At 42.9% G+C, this 24,907-nt stretch overlaps 2 protein-coding genes across 16 annotated transcripts in view; one reads left to right on the top strand and one right to left on the bottom strand.

Moving 5' to 3' along the window:
* The window catches only part of LOC132868741 (ankyrin repeat and SOCS box protein 16-like), a 49,368-nt gene extending 36,042 nt beyond the window's left edge, over window positions 1-13,326 (top strand). For all 13 annotated transcript variants that reach the window (XM_060901881.1, XM_060901877.1, XM_060901879.1 and 10 more), the window contains 2 exons: window positions 7,554-8,048; window positions 11,913-13,326. In XM_060901881.1, coding sequence (XP_060757864.1) covers window positions 7,554-8,048; window positions 11,913-12,306 — 889 coding nt within the window. In that variant the 3' untranslated portion in view covers window positions 12,307-13,326. The remainder of the gene's footprint in view (window positions 1-7,553; window positions 8,049-11,912) is intronic.
* Window positions 13,327-14,890: 1,564 nt separating this feature from the next.
* The window catches only part of atxn7l3a (ataxin 7 like 3a), a 35,539-nt gene continuing 25,522 nt past the window's right edge, over window positions 14,891-24,907 (bottom strand). For all 3 annotated transcript variants that reach the window (XM_060901869.1, XM_060901867.1, XM_060901868.1), the window contains 3 exons: window positions 21,089-21,160; window positions 19,430-19,566; window positions 14,891-16,064 (listed from right to left, as the gene is read on the bottom strand). In XM_060901869.1, coding sequence (XP_060757852.1) covers window positions 15,790-16,064; window positions 19,430-19,566; window positions 21,089-21,160 — 484 coding nt within the window. In that variant the 3' untranslated portion in view covers window positions 14,891-15,789. The remainder of the gene's footprint in view (window positions 16,065-19,429; window positions 19,567-21,088; window positions 21,161-24,907) is intronic.

Raw genomic sequence — 24,907 nt, 5'->3', positions numbered from 1 at the left:
ACGTAGTGTATGCGTTCTTGATTTTTCGCAAGACCAGTAGAATTTGCCTGCGCGGGACCAAAAGTCTCCACGGCCAGTCTGCGACCTTCTACGGCGCTGAACACACACAAGTGTCGCGCAAGTCTCAAGTACGGTTTTGCCAAGTTTTTTACCGTAGACCACCCGTACGGTGAGTTGTCAGTGCGGTTTTAACTATCCATTCATCCATTATCTGTAGCCGTTTATCCTGTCCTACAGGGTCGCAGGCAAGCTGGAGCCTATCCCAGCTGACTATGGGCGAGAGGCGGGGTACATCCTGGACAAGTCATTGCAGGGCTGACACATAGACACAGACAACCATTCACACTCACATTCAATTTAGAGCCACCTTTGGGGGAAACCCACGCGGACACAGGGAGAGCATGCAAACTCCACACAGAAAGGCCCTTGTCAGCCACTGGGCTCGAACCCAGGACCTTCTTGCTGTGAGGCAACAGTGCTAACCACTACGCCACCGTACCACTCCTATAGTAAGATTAGGCTATTACGATTCTTATGTAATCCATCCGTCCATCCATTATCTGTAGCCGCTTTATTCTGTTCTACAGGGTCGCAGGCAAGCTGGAGCCTATCCCAGCTGACTATAGGCGAGAGGCGGGGTACACCCTGGACAAGTCGCCAGGTTATCGCAGGGCTGACACAAACAACCATTCACACTCACATTCACACCTATGGTCAGTTTAGAGCCACCAATTAGCCTAACCGCATGTCTTTGGACTGTGGGGGAAACCGGAGCATCCAGAGGAAACCCATGCAGAAATGGGGAGAACAAGCAAACGCCACACAGAAAGGCCCTCTTCAGTCACTGGGCTCGAACCCAGAACCTTCTTGCTGTGACGCGTCAGTGCTAACCACTACGCCGCTGGTTTTAACTAATCAGCTAATAAACAGCTCTGATTTGAAATGAATATGTTAGAGTTGGGGGAAAATTGCCTAAAATGTGGAGGACAGCTGATACTCTGGGCGGCACGGTGATGTAGTGGTTAGCGCTGCCGCCTCACAGCAAGAAGGTCCGGGTTCGAGCCCCGTGGCCGGCGAGGGCCTTTCTGTGCGGAGTTTGCATGTTCTCCCCGTGTCCGCGTGGGTTTCCTCCGGGTGCTCCGGTTTCCCCCACAGTCCAAAGACATGCAGGTTAGGTTAACTGGTGGCTCTAAATTGACCGTAGGTGTGAATGTGAGTGTGGATGGTTGTCTGTGTCTATGTGTCAGCTCTGTGATGACCTGGCGACTTGTCCAGGGTGTACCCCGCCTTTCGCCTGTAGTCAGCTGAGATAGGCTCCAGCTTGCCTGCGACCCTGTAGAACAGGATAAAGCGGCTAGAGATAATGAGATGAGATGAATGAGCTGATACTCTGGGATGAGGGTTGGGAATGTATTACACTGGGCAACATTTATTTGTTGAGTTCTCTGTGAAGGCGGCACGGTGGCGTAGTGGTTAGCGTTGTCGCCTCACAGAAAGAAGGTCCGGGTTCGAGCCCCGTAGGCCGGCGGGGGCCTTTCTGTGCGGAGTTTGCATGTTCTCCCCGTGTCCACGTGGGTTTCCTCCGGGTGCTCCGGTTTCCCCCACAGTCCAAAGACATGCAGGTTAGGTTAACTGGTGACTCTAAATTGACCGTAGGTGTGAATGTGAGTGTGAATGGTTGTCTGTGTCTATGTGTCAGCCCTGCGATGACCTGGCGACTTGTCCAGGGTGTACCCCGCCTTTCGCCCGTAGTCAGCTGGGATAGGCTCCAGCTTGCCTGCGACCTTGTAGAACAGAATAAAGCGGCTAGAGATAATGAGATGAGATGAAAGGGTGACTCACTGATCATGGTTTCGAGTCTCGACTTATCTTCCCTTTCTAGGAAAAAGGAGCAGTTTGTATGAACGAACTTTTATGTATGTTTAAATAAACTCAGGTTATCCGGATTGGAATTCACACAGTGAATTAATACGACATAATAAGAAGAATATTTTTGTTTGGTTATTTTAAGCACCGTACAAATGCATTACATGGTATATCTGGCAACATGAGATGAGATGAGATGAGATGTCTTTTACATTTAGCGGATTTTATGTGGTGGGATCTGGCAACCCGAACCTGACGGTGACGCCGTGTCAGCTGTCCGTGTTTGTTTATGACACCGGAGGTGTTGTGGCGGTGTTGAAGCTAAAATAGCACCATTACTACATTTTCAAGAATGATTTAATGACGGTAAACTTCTTTCCTGCCTTCTAATGTGTCAAATACAGTGTACGTTGTATGAAGCGACACAGTTTAAAAATGAGCAGTAGCAATGTCCGAAGGTCGTCCTTACCGCTCTGTGGCTAGTTAGCAATAGTAGCTAGCTAGCTAGCTAAGCTAATTATGCTAACCTGCTTGTAGTGCATGTATATCTACTGCTGCTGGAGTTGTAAAGGGTTGTTTTACAATCAGGGTACGCAAGCTAAAAATCACATTTAACACTTATTATCTTCAATATCAAAAGGCTTGACTAAATAAACTTGGTTGTTTATTGTAGCCCTGTGATAGCTCTATTTACCATGCAAAAAAAAAAATGGTGATAACGTTATTTTGGGTGAATGTAGGTCATATTTAGCAAAATTACTCGTGTCATTTAGAAAAAGTGCTTTTTTGACCACAGGTAGCTCCAAAAGGGATGCACTTACATCATTCTTTATACCATAAAACACATATTTGGTTCCATATCATTGGAAACATAGTTAAGTTTTAATGTTGAATGCCAGTAAGTTTTCAGACTATTTTGATCAAATTAGTATGGAATTGTGTAAAAAAAAAAAGTCCTCTCCGAGACAGCTAATTTTTCAATATAAAATAACATATCTAAAATGATTATTTTCATCCTAAAATGTGGTCAAGATATTGGGACATAAATATTAGAGACAACTAACACAAAGCTTACAGCCTTATATTTAAAAGCACTATTGGATTCTGAATTGTCAAAAAAAAAAAGTCCTCTCCGAGAATCACTTCATTTGTTTCTCCCAGCCCTGCTTAAAGCTACACTTAATCTTCTTTATCTTATAGCAGATTACACAAAACTACCATACACACACGTCAAAAAATTACCTGAAATCTGTTCTTTAACTTGTCCTTCACTTAAAAACTGGTACAAGAACCAGTTTGAATCCATCTGAATTTTGGACCCCTGTGACACAAACTTTGTACCCTGATTGTAAAACAACCCTAAGCTCAGGCTACACATTTGTGTACATTTTAATGTGATATTTGATAGTTTATTTCCTGTCCTGGCGGCACGGTGGTGTAGTGGTTAGCGCTGTCGCCTCACAGCAAGAAGGTCCTGGGTTCGAGCCCCGTGGCCGACGAGGACCTTTCTGTGCGGAGTTTGCATGTTCTCCCCGTGTCCGCGTGGGTTTCCTCCGGGTGCTCCGGTTTCCCCCACAGTCCAAAGACATGCAGGTTAGGTTAACTGGTGACTCTAAATTGACCGTAGGTGTGAATGTGAGTGTGAATGGTTGTCTGTGTCTATGTGTCAGCCCTGTGATGACCTGGCGACTTGTCCAGGGTGTACCCCGCCTTTCGCCCGTAGTCAGCTGGGATAGGCTCCAGCTTGCCTGCGACCCTGTAGAACAGGATAAAGCGGCTAGAGATAATGAGATGAGATTTCCTGTCCTTCATTAGCAGCAGGGGCGCAGATACGTTTTTTGAACTGGGGGGGACAAAGCTGCCAGCAAACCACCCCCACCATGTGTTGTCAACATGTGTCGACTTTCTAACTATGCCTGTGTGTTGCGTGAGCGGCAGTCAGTCAACAACTCTTCGCAAAGTTTCCTTATGAAACAATATGCTCGCTGAAATTATGGCAGGGAACGCCAGATTAAACATTAAAACTGCCTTCTGAGCACTGTATCTACAGGCTGCCACCGAAAGAAGGAGGCTACCAGAAAGGCATCTCTACTCCGTACGATTTTACTTTCATTACGACATTACTTTGAACAGACTATCAGAAAATTGCAAGGTGATATGATAAGTAAGGCACAGTTTACTTACAGTCGTTGTTTTTTGAAAAATCGATGCAATCGTTTTCTGCCTTTTCGGTTTGGCACCCTTCATCACGCCGTGTTGGGGTCCTGAACTAGAAGCTGTCCCCGATATGCCTGTCAAACTTGTTGTGGGTAACCATAGCAACCAAGCTCGAGCTCGCAACCTGTGCAGTCTGCGCAGCTCAACCAACCGAATATCAGTCTTTGCTTTGTTTTATGTGAGTTGTTGCAACTATGTATACACTGCTGTGCACCTCAATAAACCGAATGGTAATTAGTCTTTTGATTTTTCCGTGAGGTTTGCCTTATGCAAAGAAAGACAGCATAGACGTTTTTTCCTCCCTATAAGTGGGGGGGGACCGAACGAGGTGAATTTAAATCTGGGTGGGACGAATCCCCCCCGTCCCCCCCTCTATCTGCGCCCGTGATTAGCAGGGATGATAGAATTAGCCACAATGCTAAATAGCTAATATTAGCTGTAAGTTAGCGACGGAAGAATGAAATAGTTTTAACATTTAGGTTTATCAGACAGTTTGACAAACTTTTTTTTTTTAATAGATGAGGTGCTGTTTGTTGCTATAAAACTATAGCAGTTTGAGAAAGCTGGCTTCACTGCAATGTTAATATTAATAAACACGAAGCTAAACATTTCCTAAAGTAACCCTGACTGATGGAGCTGTGTCAATAACAGCCTGTGTAATGGTGTAACGCGAAATAAACATTCTGCTCATTACAGTTTTCTGGCTTGGGATCAGTGAAACGGTGAATAACATGTTAAAAGATCTTTGTAATGGATCATGCATTTTGTGATCTCTCTCTTTTTTAATTAAGAAACAATCATCATATGGAACTTTGTCTTATACATACAGTGGTGCTTGGAAGTTTGTGAACCCTTTAGGATTTTCTATATTTCTGCATAAATATGACCCAAAACATCATCAGATTTTCACACAAGTCCTAAAAGTAGATAAAGAGAACCCAGTTAAACAAATGAGACAAAAATATTATACTTGGTCATTTATTTATTGAGGAAAATGATCCAATATTACATATCTGTGAGTGGCAAAAGTATGTGAACCTCTAGGATTAGCAGTTAATTTGAAGGTGAAATCAGAGTCAGGTGATTTCAATCAATGGGATGACAATCAGATATGAGTGGGCACCCTGTTTTATTTAAAGAACAGGGTAAAAAAAAATCAAAGTCCGATTTTCACAACACGTTTGTGGAAGCGTATCATGGTATGAACAAAGGAGATTTCTGAGGACCTCAGAAAAAGCGTTCTTGATGCTCATCAGGCTGGAAAAGGTTACAAAACCATCTCTAAAGAGTTTGGACTCCACCAATCCACAGTCAGACAGATTTTGTACAAATGGAGGAAATTCAAGACCATTGTTACCCTCCCCAGGAGTGGTCGACCAACAAAGATCACTCCAAGAGCAAGGCGTGTAATAGTTGGCGAGTTCACAAAGGACCCCAGGGTAACTTCTAAGCAACTGAAGGCCTCTCTCACATTGGCTAAAGTTCATGAGTCCATCATCAGGAGAACACTGAACAACAATGGTGTGCATGGCAGGGTTGCAAGGAGAAAGCCACTGCTCTCCAAAAAGAACATTGCTGCTCATCTGCAGTTTGCTAAAGATCGCGTGGACAAGCCAGAAGGCTCTTGGAAAAATGTTTTGTGGACGGATGAGACCAAAATAGAACTTTTTGGTTTAAATGAGAAGCGTTATGTTTGGAGAAAGGAAAACACTGCATTCCAGCATAAGAACCTTATCCCATCTGTGAAACATGGTGGTGGTAGTATCATGGTTTGGGCCTGTTTTGCTGGGCCAGGACGGCTTGCCGTCAATGGCTTGATGGAACAATGAATTCTGAATTATACCAGCGAATTCTAAAGGAAAACGTCAGGACATCTGTCCATGAACTGAATCTCAAGAGAAGGTGGGTCATGCAGCAAGACAACGACCCTAAGCACACAAGTCGTTCTACCAAAGAATGGTTAAAGAAGAATGAAGTTAATGTTTTGGAATGGCCAAGTCAAAGTCCTGACCTTAATCCAATCGAAATGTTGTGGAAGGACCTGAAGCGAGCAGTTCATGTAAGGAAACCCACCAACATCCCGGAGTTGAAGCTGTTCTGTACGGAGGAATGGGCTAAAATTCCTCCAAGCTGGTGTGCAGGACTGATCAGTTACTGGAAACGTTTAGTTGCAGTTATTGTTGCACAAGGGGGTCACACCAGATACTGAAAGCAAAGGTTCACATACTTTTGCCACTCACGTGTAATATTGGATCGTTTTCCTCAATAAATAAATGACCAATTTTAATATTTTTTTGTCTCATTTGTTTAAGTGAGTTCTCTTTATCTACTTTTAGGACTTGTGTGAAAATCTGATGTTGTTTTAGGTCATATTTATGCAGAAATATAGAAAAGTCTAAAGGGTTCACAAACTTTCAAGCACCACTCTAAGCATGCAGTGCCATGTTCTCTTGATTATGATTATTATTTAAAGAAACTGGACTTGTCACTGCTCTTAAAGCTAGACTGCCTTTCAGATTTTTCAAGTGTAGGTCATAAAAAGAATTTTCCCTGAAAACAAATTATTTTTGTTTCGTGGACCAAACGTTACTGAACTTGAATCACAGACTTCCAATTATATTTTTTATTTATTTATTTTTAATAGAACAATTAATGAATTTAGGGCCACGTGGCCCTAAATTCTCTGCTATTTTTTCCTGCTTCACCATGACCCAGTTCAAGATCTACTACATCATGCATCACATGGTGGGCTTTACCCGTTCGCGCAAGACATTGTGGGATGCAAATTTGAAACGAGAAAGAGAAATGGAGGATGTGTGTATGAATGAAATGTGAAAGACTGACTACAGTAACAGAAAGTGAGAAGAAAAGATATGTTGCGAAGGAAAGGAAATGCAGGAACAAACTAATAAATATCGGCGTCAGCGAGCACCTCGGTGTGATCAGCTGTTCGTTTAGCGACAAAATGTTATAACTGTCAAAGGTAAACCTGCGCATGCGCGCACACACGGACTTCCTCTGTCTGCTTGACTGCACGAGCGAGCGATTTCATGCACATTATTTGCTCGGGAATCCTTTCAAATTAAATAACTTTCCAGCCACATAATGGCCTGATATTTTGAGAGATATTACAGAAATAAACATGTATCATAATAACCAAATTTCAAAGGGAACTAAATTTCAGGGTCTATGAAATCGAAAGGCTGTCTTGCTTTAAACTTCCAGGAACAGTAGATGGTTTCATGCTTCCTAATATTTTAAGAAAATGTAACAGATTTAACCGTAGTCTCATAAACCACATCACTAGCAGAACTATGGAAGCCACCATAGTAAGGAGTTAATTTTCTCATAATTATGACTATATCTGTGTATCATTTCTTGATTCTATTTCAATAATCAGATCCTATCTCATAATTATGACTTGCCATTTTTATGACATAGACATGCCAACTTGTAAATATGTTTCTCAGCAGAGGCAGTGAGATGGCAGTGTGTGCTCTGTCCATGTTGGATGGTTTGGGCGATGAGGCCACAGCACTGGGTGGTGTGCTCATCCTGCTCTTGGCACTCGTCCTGGCCTGGCTCTCTACCCATGTGGCTGATCGTGGTGATCACATTCTGGGTACCATCCTCACTGTGGGTGCCCATGCCTCACTCATTGGTCTAGGGGGCCATGATGGCTACGCGGTTGCTCCGTCCAGCTCGGAGTCGGGTGAGCAGCAGAACGATGAGACAACAGACGAGGACAAACAGGAGGATGATGAGGACGAGGGAGAAGGAGGAGAGGAGCTGCTGGATATCCAAGGAGGCAGGAAGAAAATGAGTCGAGAGCATGAGGGAGAGAATGAGGGCACGGAGGATGATGACGATGAGGGCACGAGCATCACTGTGCGGCTGAAGTTTCTGAATGATACAGAGGAACTGGCTGTGCTGAAGCCTCAGGATACAGTCGGAGTGCTGAAAAGGTGAGAAGAAACACATGAGTGATACTAGTTTATTTATCACCAGTAATTGGATTTCTGTCCAGGTTGGACTATTTGCATAAAAACGTGTATAGAGGCTGTGAAGTTGGCCATGATTGGCCCGTTGCTGTTTAGGTTTAGCAGAAATCTGATCCTCAGTCCTCTCTAATGTGTGTGTTTTAGGGTGTTCACACGGCACATATTTGCATCGATGCTGCACCGATGTATTTTGTTGCGATATATCTTACACCGGTGTAAATTTTGCGCAGCGTTCACACGTCACAAACCTGCTTACTAGAGAGAAGCGTGTTAGCAGCGGTGCAGCCCCACTTGCGGTCACACGGCAGTTTCTGCGACCGTGTTATAGTAGCAAAAACTTTATTACTATCATTTCCTTTGATAGTAATAAAGTTTTGATATTTCCTTTTATTACTATCATTTCCTATCATTATTACGATCATTTCCGATAGTAATAATGCGGAAATGAAATATGCGCATGCGTGAAAATGTACTTCTTTTTCCCGGTTGTCATGGCATCACCAAGCGCCGGGAAAACAACGTGGATGAAGACACCAGTGTTGCCAGATATTGCTGATGTTTTCCATCCCAAAATATGTTCAAATCCGCCAAAATGCACTTAAAACTGCCCAATCTGGCAACACTGGAAGACATGCAGTTCTGTTGTTGTTGATATTCGCCATTTTGGAAGCGCAAAATACCAGGATGCAAATTATGCAATGCCCGTATGTAATCAACTGTCCTCACGCGTAGCGAGTCTACCCCTGTAGCGTTCAGACGTCCCATTTTATATCGGTGCTGCCCCGCAAACTAGCATTTACTCCGGAGTAAATTTCTTAAACCACCTCCCGAGCAGGGTTAGATTTGCACCGGTTTAAGCAGCTTTCAGGGGCTACACCGGTATAACTTTGTACCGTGTGAACGCTCTACCGGGGCAGCCCCGGTGCTACACCGGAGTAAAAGTTGCCGTGTGAACACCCCTAGGGGCTACACCGCTATAACTTTGTACCGTGTGAACGCTCTACCGGGGCAGCCCCGGTGCTACACCGGAGTAAAAGTTGCCGTGTGAACACCCCTTTTGAATCATGTTATTCCAGTTTGACATGGTACTAAAGCAGGGAATTCTTCAACATTGAGGAATAAATTCCAAAGACCCCCTCAGCACAGATTTTATACATTTATGAGTAGCACGCTGTGTGAGCTAGGGATGGCGAAAACTAAAAAAAATCTTGACCGACCACCGAGCCTCATTAGCCAGTTAAAGTCGGTTAACCTATGAGTTTAAACAGGGATGCAAACGGCGCGCCTTTTTCATGGCTCGTGCAGATATGACTTTTTTTTGGGGGGGGGCCTTGGAGTGTCTGAATAATTTCATTAGAGTAAATTTTGTATTAAAATTACTACATAAGCAAATGCCGTTACAGTCCATGAAAAAGCCGTGAAAAAGTCGGCATCTGCGCCTTTAGTTTGTGTGGAGAGATATGATCTGCAATAACATGCATTGTTGGCTACAGACCGAAACATACTTTCAGAATGCACTGGCCAAGGCAGGACTAAACTCCATGTGCCTTCTAATAATAATTAAAAAAAAAAACAGAATAGTAATTTGTAAGCTAAAAAGCCTGTCTACACTTTTCTCTTTCGCCGAGTGGCAGCCAATGTTGCCAGATATTGCTGACGTTTTCCAGCCCAAAATATGTTCAAAACCCGCCAAAATCCACTTAAAACCGCCCAAATGGGCGGGAATCTGCCCAATCTGGCAACACTGGTGGCACCTGTGTTCAACTGGGGCGGGACATGACTGAATGGGTGCTTCTGATTTGTCAGCTGTCTTTAACTGGGGCGGGAGGGCGGGACATGACTGAATGGGTGTTTCTGATTTGTCAGCTGTTGTCCTTACACCGCATGGCACGCCCCAAGCGTTTACAAACACAGAATTCCAGGTTCTCCGCTCCAAAATCGGCAGCTTCAAAACGATTGATTTTTTTTTTCACCGACAACCAAAAAAAAATTAACCGGTTAACGTTGATTCGGTCAACCACCGGTCAAACGGTCATCGGTTAACATCCCTAGTGTGAGCACAATCGCTATTAGGCACGTTAAAATGTAAATAACTTTTCTAGAATTTCACCAAAACTTATTGAATTTTCAGCATTGTAAGAGAAGTCCCTAAAGTATTATTCAGCAAAACCCCAGAATGATAGCACAAATCTAGAATTTTTAACAGAATTTTAGTTCTTAAAATTTAACGTAATTATGGACGTCACGCGTAACATTTACACCCGTGAAAAATCACTTTGAATGCTGTTTTGAAAGTTTTGATCAAATATTCTCTATAATAAAAAAATCGCTTAAATATTATAAACACAGTCTTTTAATGTATCAAAAAAATAATTTTGATAAAGCAAGGGAATTCGGAAGAAAATTTGTTTTTTCTTTTGCTTGTTGTGCGCGTCACGCTACCAAAATCTAACTAACCCCTTCACGAACAATTCCAACTTTCATGGACTTATAGCGCGAATAAACCTTTCAAAAAATTTATATAATACTTCTCACCCAGTAAATTAGAATCCTGGTGATTTATATCCTCGTAGCTTCAGTAGATCTAGAGATTTAGTCGATTTAGTAAATCCCAAACACTGTGAAACACGCCAGCCATCTATGGTGAGAAGTGCTGCTGTAGCTGAGAAACTCTCATTTCTCCCGCTTCCAACTAACTCCGTGACCCAGACCAAAATAACAGTCACGCTCATCACTTAAGGATGATTTATGCCAAGTTTCATGGAAAAATACAGCGAAATAAACTTGCTAGAAGCATTTTTCAAAATCCCAAACATTATGAAACATTTCTTGTAGGGTTTCAGGTTACAAATTTCAAGAATAGAGAAACTGCGGCGCAAAAGTTTGCCACTAAACTCGCGAAAATACTCCATCCTAGCGAGTTTCACAACCGAACTAGGCTACGTGACAGTCCGTGACCACCCAGGAATGTTCTAGAAGGCACGCTTCTAGGCACGTGCGATCGAGAAAGACGCCACGTGGAGGTAGTAAAGGTAGTATTTCCACTGTCTTATGACGTTTTTGCTTATTTTAGCGTGATAAACAATGCATTATGGGTAATCATTAAAATGCTGATTTCAAGGTTAAAATGGGTAAAAACAACTAATTTATTATAGATATTGTAAAAATCGTGCCTAATAGTTATTTCAGTACATAAAATCAAAACCTGAATTTTTTTCCCTATGTTACACCATTGTGCATCTATAGCATGCTACTCAGATCTCAGGCTTTTTATTTAAATGAATATAATTAATATTTTGGATAATTATTGGACATGGGTGGGGGGAGCCATGGCCTAATGGTTAGAGAAGCACCTTTGGGACCAAAAGGTTGATGGTTCAATTCTCTAGACCAGCAGGGATGGCCAAAGTGCCCTTGAGCAAGGCACCTAACCCCCAACTGCTCCCCAGGCTGCTCTGGGTATGCTGTACGTAGCTCTGGATAAGAGCGTCCGTTAAATGCCATTAATGTAATGTAATTCCTGAATGTTCCACCAATAGAATACCCTCGGTACAAAGTAGACATTATTTATAAGCCTGTGTAGGTTTTTTTGGTTTTAATTAAACCCATTTAATTCAAGTGACCCATAATACCATTGGCTGATAACTATAACAACTCCGTAATAAATGTAAGAGTTGAGATTTCCATTACTGTCATGAAATCCAGCGCACAGTCCTTTTACTTTTGGCAGTTTTTTTGGTGGAAACTTTCAGGTCAGTTCAGTCCTGTGCACATGTCCAAAGCTTGTACATATTACATTCAAGACATCAATTCGCTCTCTGTCCTCAGTAAGTACTTCTCTGGGCGTGAGCGTCAGATCAAGCTGATTTATCAGGGGCAGCTGCTGCAGGACCCACGACGCACACTGCTCTCACTCAACATCACCCACAACAGCGTGCTGCACTGCCACATCTGCCAGGCTCAGAGTCCAGCCTTGCCCCAGGCCGAGCCAGACGACGAGCAGCGTGCTCATGCCGGAGCGGGCATCAGCAGTGGTCTGCGCTCAGTCGCTCTTGCATTCAGCACAGGCAGCCTGGTGGTCCCGGTGTTTGTAGTGCTGCTAGCTGTAGTCTGGTATTTCCGTTTCAACTACCGACAGCTGTTCACGGCGCCGGCCACCGTCTCCCTGGTAGGAGTCACCGTCTTCTTCAGCTTCCTAATCTTCGGCATGCACAGCCGCTGAGGATACGGACAAAAGAAGGAAGATTGTTGGGAGAGAGGTAAAAAGAAATTGGGGTAGAAGATGGCATATTCACTCTGTCTGTGAAGTGCAACAGTGATGAGGAGAAGGAATGATTGATAGTAGACAAAAGTACTCAGGGAGCCTTACGGCTTCTGGTGCCATTTAGATGCCTGGTGTGTCTGTGTGAGAGAGAGAGAGAGAAAGAAAGAATGAGTGTGTGTATGCGTGTGTGTTTAAGGATTTACTTGTGGGTGAGTAGAGAGTATAATGCTGTAATTATGCTTTAGATTCGTGTAATATTTAGAGTAATTTAATCTCAACACGAGGCCTAGTTTGTCCTCAGTTGTTGTTTCAGCGCTTGCTGGCCTTTCCATGGATTAACCTCTATGCCATTTTTATTGTCAGTATGTTTGAAAGGAGAAGCTCCAACCTAATCTTTGTTTACTGTACCGTAGCGTACAGTACAAGAAATTCAACCTGTTTCACTGCACAGAGAAAAGAAACACATAACCACGTAATCTGAAATACGAAGCCTTACTAAAGCCGTTTTATATTTTTTAACTGCAATTCAAGACACTATTTCAAAAATTTGTTGCATAATACAAGTTGACGTTTTTGGCAGAATCCTACAACTGCCCGATATGATAGATGAATGTTAGGTTGGAAAGCGCTGGAGTATTCCATTAATGACTGCATTACGTGTATCACTTTAGCGCTACAGTTAAGTGACCACACAATTCACAAGCAAGCTTAATTTCATAATAACAAAGCTCAGGACATGCAGCTAATGGTCCTTCGTTTCAGCTCACATTTCATTTTACAGTATTATCTTTGAGGGGGAAAAGTTTCAATACTTGGAAATGTTTGTTCTCTAGCAATAAACATCGCGTTCTGCAGGTACGAGAATCAAGTTATTATTAAAAAAAAAAATACAGGGATAACGAAGGATAACCAAGTTCTGTAAATAAAGTGCATTCTGTATATAATAAAATGTGAAAATTAAATCTCATAAAACATGAATGGTTGTCTTGTGACTTTGGCGTACAAAAACAGTATCTTTGCAAATTTCTGTGCATCACATATTGGTAGGACATGGCATCTGGAGATTTCTATGTTGCAGATGAATATTTATAGCTGCTGGGATTTCATAACACATTTTTAATAGTTACATTAAAGTGCTGATGACACGTTTTTGACATCTTTGGCGATGTTTTATAACATAAGTAATTCCCGATGATCCATATATTAATTCACGAAGGCGCCTATTTTACAAGTTATGATAAAAAACGCGGCTATTTGGGCAAATTTGACGGGGCTGCAGCACCCAGGAGACGAAAGAGGAGGAGGAGCTATATGACGTCAGCGAAAGAACCTTCCTCCTAACTTACCAGTTTGTTGTTGATGCGACAGGTGTTCAGTTTGTCATTATTAGTATTATTATTATACATTATATATATGTTATTATGCCTTCGCGTTGTGTTGCTGGCTTTTGCTCTAAAACCTACAAGGATGGGGTAAGTTTATTCAAGTTTCCCAGAGATCCCGAGCTGCATGCGAAGTGGGTGAGGCAAGTCAGGCGCACTCGTGACAAGTGGGAGCCCTCACCAATATCCGTCCTGTGCTCTGAACACTTCGATTTGGATTGTTTTGACACCCTTCCCAGCTTAAAAGAATCCCTTGGGTGTTCAGTTCAGCACAAACATGTGTTACTACCATCAGCAGTGCCTACACAGTGTTGCCAGATTGGGAGGTTTCCCGCCCAGTTGAGCGGTTTCAAGTGCATTTTCTACATATTTTGGGCTGGAAAACGTCAGCAGTATACTGCTGAAGTTTTCCAGCCCAAAATATGTTCAAAACCCACCAAAATGCACTTGAAACCGCCCAACTGGGCGGGATTCCTCCCAATCTGGCAACACTGCCAGTATTCCGGAGGGGGTCTACTAGTAGCTATGCCGGATCCAAAGACAGTCCTCCTGTCAGAACATGTGTTGTGAAACGACATAAGATAAAGGTACGTAGAGCTATAGATTCTACATGATAATCATAAATGTAATCATAAAGTTGGCGTGATATCAGTCATGTATTTGCTTGTGAAAGCTTGCGGCTTTCATGTAACTGCCGCCTAGCAACGAGAGGCAAAGGGTAAAGAGGGTAGGCTATCATAGATTCTATTCGGAAGAGATCAACACAATTCTAGACTCCCAGAAGAGGAAGAGCTAGCACTAGAGTTCACCGGCGTTTTCATGCGCCATTTCCATTGAGTAGAACCAGAGTAGAACAGCCAGTGAACCGCAGCGTGTTCTCCCGCTGACGTCACAACATGGCCGCGAGCCACGGACCCAGTTTTCTTGCGCTGTGCAATTAAAAGTTGGATATTCGCGTAACAACAGCTTCTTTTCACGTAATTATAACAGAAATCTAACGTTTGCCATGTTGTATAGTTTATTTAAGAAATTGCATAGAATCCTGTTCGTGTCATCAGACCTTTAAAGAAATCCTTTTTATTTTGCCTCAAAGCACTAACAGTAGTTGATGCTATTTGTCCAGAAACAAACTGAGTCTCTAAATATGACATGAAAACACATTCCAGATGAAAAGTGGTCCTGAGACACACCAGGCTTTATTCACGATACCACAGGACATTCAGCAAGGAGTGAGAGAACCAACGCCAGCATTGAAAAATTACAAATATATCCATAGACACAGTACAGCTTCCTATGTACAGATAAGTAATAGTGGAATCTTTTTTTTTTCCCCTCCACCACACGATTATTTTATAGACGTTTTAAATTTGAATCCACAAAAATAAAAGATTTAAATAAAAAAAAAACCAACACTTTTTAAAAAGCTACAAGGCTTTTTCTATTTAGTCCAAATGAAGTGCATCTTTCTTTCTTTCATTATTTCAGTTAAGTGCTATTTTTGAGCAGTTCAGTGTAAAATAAAACAGGATGTAATAAGCGCTCTCAAGACCCGAAAAAGACACTGGGCACAGAGCACATTTCTAGACCACACAAGGAACACTAACACACTACACTGTAAATAAATAGTGCAACATATGCTGGAAAAAAATATTTACCAGGAAGTGGTAGAAAATGTTGACAAAGAGCATAATTTGGCCGTAAGCTACAACAATGATTATCAAAAGAGCATTATTTAGCAGGAAGCAGTGGAACTGTTCTGAAACAGCATCTTCAATTAAGAGGCAGCAACATTATTGTGTGGTTTTTGAAGCCAAACCATTAACAGAATTATCAGAAGGATCTACACACACACACACACACACACACACACACACATCACCTCACTTTAGTCTGGCCATGCTATAGCACATTTATACCAATCACAAGTTAACGTAAACCCTGGTATTCCACTGCACGTGACCCACATATGCAAACACACATCCTGCTTCGAAATAGTGAAGGAAATAAACAATTCAGTGTAATGATCATAGCGGAGTTTGTTCGTGTGTGTGTTGTTCTTTTAGTTCAAGTCGTCGTAAATATTAGGGGCTGGTGGAGGTGGAGGTCTGGGTCTCTTCTTTCGATTTGATAGGGCAAGTGCACTCTGAGAGTTGCTGCTGCTACTACTGCTAGTGCCTGCTCTACCCAGTCCACTCACACTGCTGCTGCTCCCTCCACCTCCTGCTCTCTCTCGGTCTCCTCCTTTCTCCCTCTCACATACTCCAGCACTACTCACAAGCAGAGAGCTAGGCTTCTTCTTTTTCTTAGGTCTTTTAGAGTCGGAGTTATTGGTACCTGAGAGAAAGAGAACAAAAAAAGAATGAAGATTTATGAGAAGTGATGGGTAGCGCATTAATATGGAATGTTAGGGGAATACAGCGTGTTGGTGCAAGTGTGTGCATGTTAGGTCTATTAACTGAATTGGATTTTTAACTGTATTTAAATTTTTGTTCAGATTTAAAGGAACAGTCCACCCATAATGAAATATGCTCTTATCTGAATTGAGACGAGCTGCTCCGTACCTGTCCGAGCTTTGCGCGACCTCCCAGTCAGTCAGACGCAGTCAGACGCGCTGTCACTCCTGTTAGCAATGTAGCTAGGCTCAGCATGGCCAATGGTATTTTTTGGGGCTGTAGTTAGATGCGACCAAACTCTTCCGCGTTTTTCCTGTTTACATAGGTTTATATGACCAGTGACCTGAAACAAGTTCAGTTACACAAATTGAAACGTGGCGATTTTCTATGCTATGGAAAGTCCGCACTATAATGACAGGTGTACTAACACCTTCTGAGCTCCGTATCAATGCGCTGCCGAAGCGCGCAGAAGGTGTTAGTACGCCTGTCATTATAGTGCGGACTTTCCACAGCATAGAAAATCGCTACGTTTCAATTTGTGTAACTGAACTTGTTTCATATCACTGGTCATATAAACCTATGTAAACAGGAAAAATGCGGAAGAGTTTGGTCGCATCTAACTACAGCCCCAAAAAATACCATTGACCATACTGAGCCTAGCTACATTGCTAACAGGAGTGACAGCGCGTCTGACTGACTGGGAGGTCGCGCAAAGCTCGGACAGGTACGGAGCAGCTCGTCTCAATTCAGATAAGAGCATATTTCATTATGGAAATACGGTGGACTGTTCCTTTAAGACTTTTGAATGGATTTTTTTTATTATTAATAATCGATTCTTCATGGCAGGGATTCCACAAGATGCTCGAAACTCCTCTGAGATTCAGGTGCACTTTCATGCTACGATTCTCACGATGCAAAGGTGATCAATCGGATTCAGATCTGGTGACTGGGAAGGCCACTGAAGCACAATGAATTCATTGTTATTTTTGTGAAACTAATTTGAGATGATTTTTGCTTTGTGACATGGTGCATCATGATGCTGGAATTAGCCAGTAGAAGATGAGTAACTTGTGGCCATGAAGGGATACGCATGATCAGCAACAATATGCAAATAGGCTGTGGCATTCAAGTGATGATTGATAGGTATTAACAGGCCCAAATTGTGCCAAGAAAACATTCCCGACACCATTACACCATCTCCACCAGCCTGGATTGTCTTTAGCTGTTCAATTTTGGTGATCCGGTACCCGCGACAGGCTCAGATTTCTGTTCTTGGCTGACAGAAATGGAACCCAACTTGATCGTCTGCTGTTGTAGCCCATCCACTTCATGGTTCGATGTCTTAGACATTCCGAGATGCTTTTCTGCTCACCACAATTGTATAGAGTGGCTGAGTTACTGTAGCCTTTCTGTCAGCTCAAACCAGTCTGGCCATTCTCCGCTGACCTTTTTCCATCAACAAGGCATTTCTGTCCACAGAACTTCCACTCACTGGATGCTTTTTCTTTAATGCACCATTCAGAGTGAATGCTAGAGACTGTTGTGCATGAAAATCCCAGGAAATCACATCAGTTATAGAATACTCATTGGTACCAATCATCACGCTATGGTCAAAATAACAGATCTCAATTTTTTCCTCCATTCTGATGGTGGATATGAATATTACGAGAAGCCACTGACCTGTATCTGTATGATGTGATGCATTGCACTGCTGCTACTTGATTAGCTGATTAGGTAATTGCATGAGTAAGTAGGTGTACAGATGTTCCTAATAAAGTATTCAGTGAACATATGCACTCACTACATAGGGTATTACATAATAGTATTGTAATGTACTACATGCCCAACAGAACAATTAAAATTCAGAGGCTAGAAAGATATGGAATCAATTTTGTGCCAAAATGTTCATACAATACTTTTGAAATATCAAACAAAAACGACAAATCAAAATACAAAAAAAGAAAAAAAAAGTCAATTTTTTTAGACTGGCAAACAAATTATTCGTGTAATCGTGCAAAATATCAGTCTATTACTCTTCAGAAACCTTTTATTTTTGTTCCGCGTCTTTCTCAGTTTCGCTTGACGTAATTTATTTTGGTTGCGATTCCAGCTTTCTCGTTTGCGCTCCCTGACTTTTTGCTTGCAGTTTTGGCACAAACTTCATGTGTGGGTGGGCTGTCCAGGAATGCATTCCCATTGGCTAACTTGAGTTTGACTGACAGCTACGCTCAGCCATTTCCTACTCGGATTCTGGCGGACTGTTTGACGAGTGACCGATCCATTGATGGTAAACAAGGATCGAGTGGACTTCAGTGGCGACTATGACTCGTCTCGTCGTCTTCTGCTTATCCGGGACCGGGTCGCGGAGGCAGCAGTCTAAGCATGGAAGCCCAAACTTCCCTTTCCCCAGACACCTCGGCCAGCTCCTCGGGAAGAACACCGAGGTGTTCCCAGGCCAGCCGAGAGACATAGTCCCTCCAGCGTGTCCTGGGTCTTCCCTGGGGCCTCTTCCCGGGGGGACATGCCTGGAACACCTCCCCAGGGAGGCGTCCAGGAGGCATCCGAAAAAGATAAAGACTATGATATTGAATTAATTCAACAAAGTGTAAATTCAATATCATAGTCGCCACTGAAGTCCACTCGATCCTTGTTTACCGTCAATGGATCGGTCACTCGTCAAACAGTCCGCCAGAATCCGAGTAGGAAATGGCTGAGCGTAGCTGTCAGTCAAACTCAAGTTAGCCAATGGGAATGCATTCCTGGACAGCCCACCCACACGTGAAGTTTGTGCCAAAACTGCAAGCAAAAAGTCAGGGAGCGCAAACGAGAAAGCTGGAATCGCAACCAAAATAAATTACGTCAAGCGAAACTGAGAAAGACGCAGAACAAAAATAAAAGGTTTCTGAAGAGTAATAGACTGATATTTTTGCACGATTATATGAATAATTTGTTTGCCAGTCTAAAAAAATTGACTTTTTTTCTTTTTTTGTATTTTGATTTGTTGTTTTTATTTGATATTTCAAAAGTATTGTGTGAACATTTTGGCACAAAATTGATTCCATAGAAAGAGCAGCACTTGACAATTTTAAAAAAAAAAAAAAAGTACAAAAATAAAATAAATCTATGCTACAAACATTTCTTTAAACCCATTCTCCCATGTTAAGTGACATTTAGCCAAAAAAATTCAGGAACATTTTCCAATGCAAGATAAACATGAGATTGTAAACATTTTAATGGAGAGTTCTTTCCTTGAATGTTCAAACCGTACATTCCTTTTATTGTGTATCGTGGGTATGAATTACTCACTGGCTTTGGAGGAGGCAGAGTCGGAAGGCGAGATGTCGGACGAGCCATCCCACTGGAGGCGGGACATGATGAGCTGTCCATCAGGGGTGTCATACCCGTCATTTTCCAGGACTGACTCAGGGTCGGGCAGTGTCGACCTGTCAATCAAGAAGCCAAGATCACTACAGACTCAAAGTATATAAACAGACCGAAACAGAGAAAACTAAAAAAACAACCCACTTATGCTTTACGCTTAGTGTCTAGACTTGCATGTTGATCATAAATATCATTCACATGCTTGTTCTAATACATTACTGTTCAAAAATAGTAACAACTAATTCAGAGGGACTTGTATGATGGATGCACGACATATTCTACGGCTACGGTTTCTACCACGGTAAGAGTTTGAACTTTCTGGCGTCTTGCCAACATGATTAACAAGCTCCATTATTACTCAGCGAGGCTGGAAAGGGAATGATTGTTTTATAGCTGCTATAACGTAAGGGATAACAAGAACTGGTTTCGTGGATATACTTTTCTTAATAAACTAAAAAAATGAATTTGCTAGTGAACAACTGTGGTGCAAGACGAATAAAGCACTTAGGGATATAGTGTTATTGTCAAAAAAACATCACTGTTGATTATTTTCCTTCAACAGCACTCCCAGTCCTGTGTTATTTTTTACATAGTGTGTGATGCATATCTTCCACGACGTTGTATAAATCCAAAAATACTAATGAATGAGCAAATATTCAGCTATTGATGATAAAAGGACTAATAATCTATGTTGACGTACGAGTTCTGTCTGCAGGCCTCCAATCTTAATGCTAAGTGGATTTTCCAAGCTACATAAACAGATCCGTTCAGATTACGCTGTGGGGAAAATCGGATGTACATGCTAAAACCAGGGCGGCACGCTGGTGTAGGGGTTAGCGCTGTCGCCTCACAGCAAGAAGGTCTGGGTTCGAGCCCCGTGGCCGGCGAGGGCCTTTCTGTGTGGAGTTTGCATGTTCTCCCCGTGTCCGCGTGGGTTTCCTCCGGGTGCTCCGGTTTCCCCCACAGTCCAAAGACATGCAGGTTAGGTTAACTGGTGACTCTAAATTGACCGTAGGTGTGAATGTGAGTGTGAATGGTTGTCTGTGTCTATGTGTCAGCCCTGTGATGACCTGGCGACTTGTCCAGGGTGTACCCCGCCTTTCGCCCGTAGTCAGCTGGGATAGGCTCCAGCTTGCCTGCGACCCTGTAGAACAGGATAAAGCGGCTAGAGATAATGAGATGAGATGAGATGCTAAAACCACTGAGCTATGTTTGCAAGTCCTAGATGTACTGTATCTCCCTGAAGGGATCAGAGGGAGAAGAGGAGAAAAGGCAGAGGGGATGTAGAGGTGAGACAGAGACTGATCTCAATTCAAAAACTAGGCCATCACTTCCACTTGCTCTTTAGAGAATTTCACGAAACACAAGCACAGAGGTCATTTTAAACAGTTTAGGCTTAATTGAAGCATCACATGACTGACCTAAACATAATTATACTCTTACTATATTCAACATAAAATAAATAATGCTGGAATGCAGGTAAAAACAACAAGAGGAAGTGAGAAGCTTTCCAAGTTGTAATTGGGACTTTTTCAGCCTCAAGGCCATTAAGTCAGGGAGGGAGGGAGGGAGGGTGAAACTCACGCGGACGGCCCCAGGAAGGAAACTCTGACCGCCCTCCTCTGCTCGTCCGTGTGCTGGGGACAGCGCTGGGACCTGCCAGGACACAACGTGGCATTATGCACTGCATCACATACACTGCCTGGGGAAACAGACTTTGCCAGCAACCAACAGGACACAACAAGGAGATCTCAGGTTAGATATTAGTGGTTAGGACCAGACTTGGGTGCTGGCAGATGTCTAAGGAGTCCCATAATATGAACAATAGGCAGTGCTTTAAAACAACCGTGACCTGTCCAATTGAAAAAGAATGATCCTCCAATCAGAATGGAATTGCATCAGTTTGGTCAAATGCTGGAAAATAAAATATAAGCCAAACGACTGATAGAACGGATTCAATTGTCCTCTCAGAAACTTTTGTATTGAAAAGTAAATTATAATTTCATACGGAGTTGCCACTTGTGTTCCATAATATCAGTCCCAACATGGACACGATCGTTTCCATTTACACAAATGAAAAAGATCATGTCATTATATGACACATGCAAAATCACAACAATCCTAGATCTTAGTAAACACATGAATACACACAAGCACACACAGAATCTACACACTACTACACTGACCTCATGTGTATCTATGGTCCCTTTTCCTCATGAAAAATATTTTGGACCTTATTTATTTTCACCAGTCTTTTACATTCAGTTATTCTTGTTTGGTTTTTAAAGATCATTAACAGTATTATAAGCACGAAACCTATCAAAAGTAACACACTACCGTTCAAAAGTTTGGGGTCACTTTGAAATGTCCTCATTTCTGAAAGAAAAGCACTGTTCTTTTCAATGACGATCACTTTAAACTAATCAGAAATCCACTCTATACATTGCTAATGTGGTAAATGACTATTCTAGCTGCAAATGTCTGGTTTTTGGTGCAATATCTCCATAGGTGTATAGAGGCCCATTTCCAGCAACTCTCACTCCAGTGTTCTAATGGTACAATGTGTTTGCTCATTGCCTCAGAAGGCTAATGGATGATTAGAAAACCCTTGTACAATCATGTTAGCACAGCTGAAAACAGTTTAGCTCTTTAGGCCCACTTTACACGGGGACGGTCTGAAACAAAAACGCAAAAGTCCGTTTTCGTTCTCACTTTTTTCCGCGTCTACACGACCGTTTTCAAGGAGGAAATCTGCGTCTATACGGTGACGCATAAATGTGTGGAATTCAATTGGATGTGCATGCCAGGCGGCTAGGTGGTGCTGTGAAAGACCTCCGCTATGTCTGCACGCATGCGCAATGTCTTCCGTCTTGTCTGATCTGCACATCTGCGCCGCGAAAACTTTGACTACTCTGGCTATGGCTACTCGTGAGGTTGCCAGAGCAGCTTGAAGGTCCGTTGGATCGATGTAATCAGACATGCTGTAGCCGTTCTATATGAGTGGGTGGAGCACAGAGGACGGCAGGACAGAGATCAGGTTTACAAATAGGCTTTATTGCCACACTTTTCAGTCTAACAATATTTTTAAACCAACAGACACACACACGCTAGTCTGGCTAACGCGACTGCAAAGCTCTACGAGCTATTGGTCTGGCCAAGCTATTAAGCCCAACCGTTTCCCAGAGCCCGTGGTTGACCCGCCTCCCTGAAATGCCTCAGTTTGCTACTGGTCGAAGCCAGAAAAGGCTGTGACGAAGCTTAAACCAATCACATCACTCTTTCCTCTGACGTATGTGACGCAACGGGGCTAACTGGTAGATTAAACTCTTACCGAAGCCGGTCGGGAGCAAGGCGAAAACATCCTTCCTTTCAATAAATACCTCCAGGGCTGCTCTTTGCTCCGTTTTCAATGAGAACTTGCTCCATGTTCGTAATGTTTCTAGTGAATGAAGTGCTTCCGGCATAGATTCTGTAAACAATCTATGGCTTCCGGTCGCAGTTCTACTACGTCAGTGCCTTGAACACGCCTCTACCCAGGGCCATTGGAGATGCTCAAAGTTGATTGGTTCCCGATTTTTCGGGAGCTTGGAAGAGCTGTAGATAGCTTGCCTGGCCAGACTAAGCTCGCAACAGGCCCTCGTGTTGCGTCACGCTTAGGATGGGCGGGCCCAGGCTACACACACGCAACCGGCGTCTAGCTTGGGGATGAGCTTCTCTGCTCTCCCTCTTTAAATAGGGCGCGGTCACTGGGAAGACACAAACACAGGGTAATTGACATCAGGTGTAGTGATTCTGCCACTTACCTTCCCTGACTCCACCCTCCTGTCACAGACCGGCGCTTGACCACGCCCCCGCTGCCACACATGCTCTTACTATGACGTAAACGTGTACCCGACGTGAGCAGATCCGAGCAGAGTTTCATGTATTGGGTAGTTTAGACGGATATGCAACGGGGGCTGTTTTTAACTTATCCACTCTGGAAGGCGTTTTCAATTTTGTCCGTTTTTCAGCCTCGAAAACGCCGTCCCCGTGTAGACGAAAGGCACTTCCGATAAAATATTTAGTCGTTTTTACCCGACAGCGTCCTCGTGTAAACGGGCCCTTTGAGAAGCTACAAAACTGACCTTCCTTTGAGCAGATTGAGTTTCTGGAGCATCACATTTGTGGGGTCGATTAAATGCTCAAAATGGCCAGAAAAACGTCTTGACTATATTTTCTATTCATTTTACAACTTATGGTGGTAAATAAAAGTGTGACTTTTCATGGAAAACACAAAATTGTCTGGGTGACCCCAAACTTTTGAACAGTAGTGTATGCAATACATTCGCGAGGCTAGGAAATGGATTTTTGCCCCAACTTTGTTTTTGCAGATTCCCACACACTAGCTAACTCTCTATCACATGACAGCAACCAACCCAGAAGGGTGGGGCAAACACACACTTCCTCTGAGACACATGAAGCCAACATCTGCAACTGTTTGAACTGCCATGAGCTCACAAAAGACACAGACGTGAATTTAAGACTCGGAACACATTAAGACGCACAGCGGTTTATATGTTTTTCTATGACTGTTTACAGTTGCAGTCAGAAGTTTACATACATGGACATGTATATCATTGTGTCCATGAATGTTATGACAAGATTGGGCTTTCAATGATTTTTTTTTTCTTTCTGAAATGTTCTTTTTCTTTGGTATAATGACCGTACAAGGCGGCACGGTGGTGTAGTGGTTAGCACTGTCGCCTCACAGCAAGAAGGTCCGGGTTCGAGCCCCGGGGCTGGCGAGGGCCTTTCTGTGCGGAGTTTGCATGTTCTCCCCGTGTCCGCGTGGGTTTCCTCCGGGTGCTCCGGTTTCCCCCACAGTCCAAAGACATGCAGGTTAGGTTAACTGGTGACTCTAAATTGACCGTAGGTGTGAATGTGAGTGTGAATGGTTGTCTGTCTATGTGTCAGCCCTGTTTCCCAGCTCATCTCCACCGGGTAGGTGTAGAGTTATAAGCAGTGAGAATTAGAGAATACAGTGCCACACTATGATGAACGTTTTTGAATGTATGATGAATGTTTTTAACCTTTCTGAATGTGAAGGAATCAGTGATGTATTTTGTTTTGGTATGGGGTTAGAACCTGGCCGAACTCAGTTTGGCGGTCATTCGGCTCACTTTATTCAACGAGAGTAGGTCTGTGTGGTGACTCAATAAATAAAACAGTACATTTTTATTTTCATTCACTATTTCCAGTTTTTCCACTATTTCCATCATTTATCATATTCAGTCTTGTAGGTTGGTTATTGTGGCCTCAGGTTTTGGTAGCTTGCTACGGTATGCTGACTGATTAGCTTACCTGAGCTATCTATCGCGTATCTGTCACTAGTTTGCAGTGTACAGGGTATTTCGCACACATTAA

The sequence above is a fragment of the Neoarius graeffei genome, chromosome 20 (genome assembly GCF_027579695.1).
Source record: "Neoarius graeffei isolate fNeoGra1 chromosome 20, fNeoGra1.pri, whole genome shotgun sequence".
In the NCBI taxonomy this organism is placed as follows: domain Eukaryota; kingdom Metazoa; phylum Chordata; class Actinopteri; order Siluriformes; family Ariidae; genus Neoarius; species Neoarius graeffei.
Note: the sequence above shows the minus strand (reverse complement) of the source record. Positions and strands in the feature narration are given on the sequence as shown.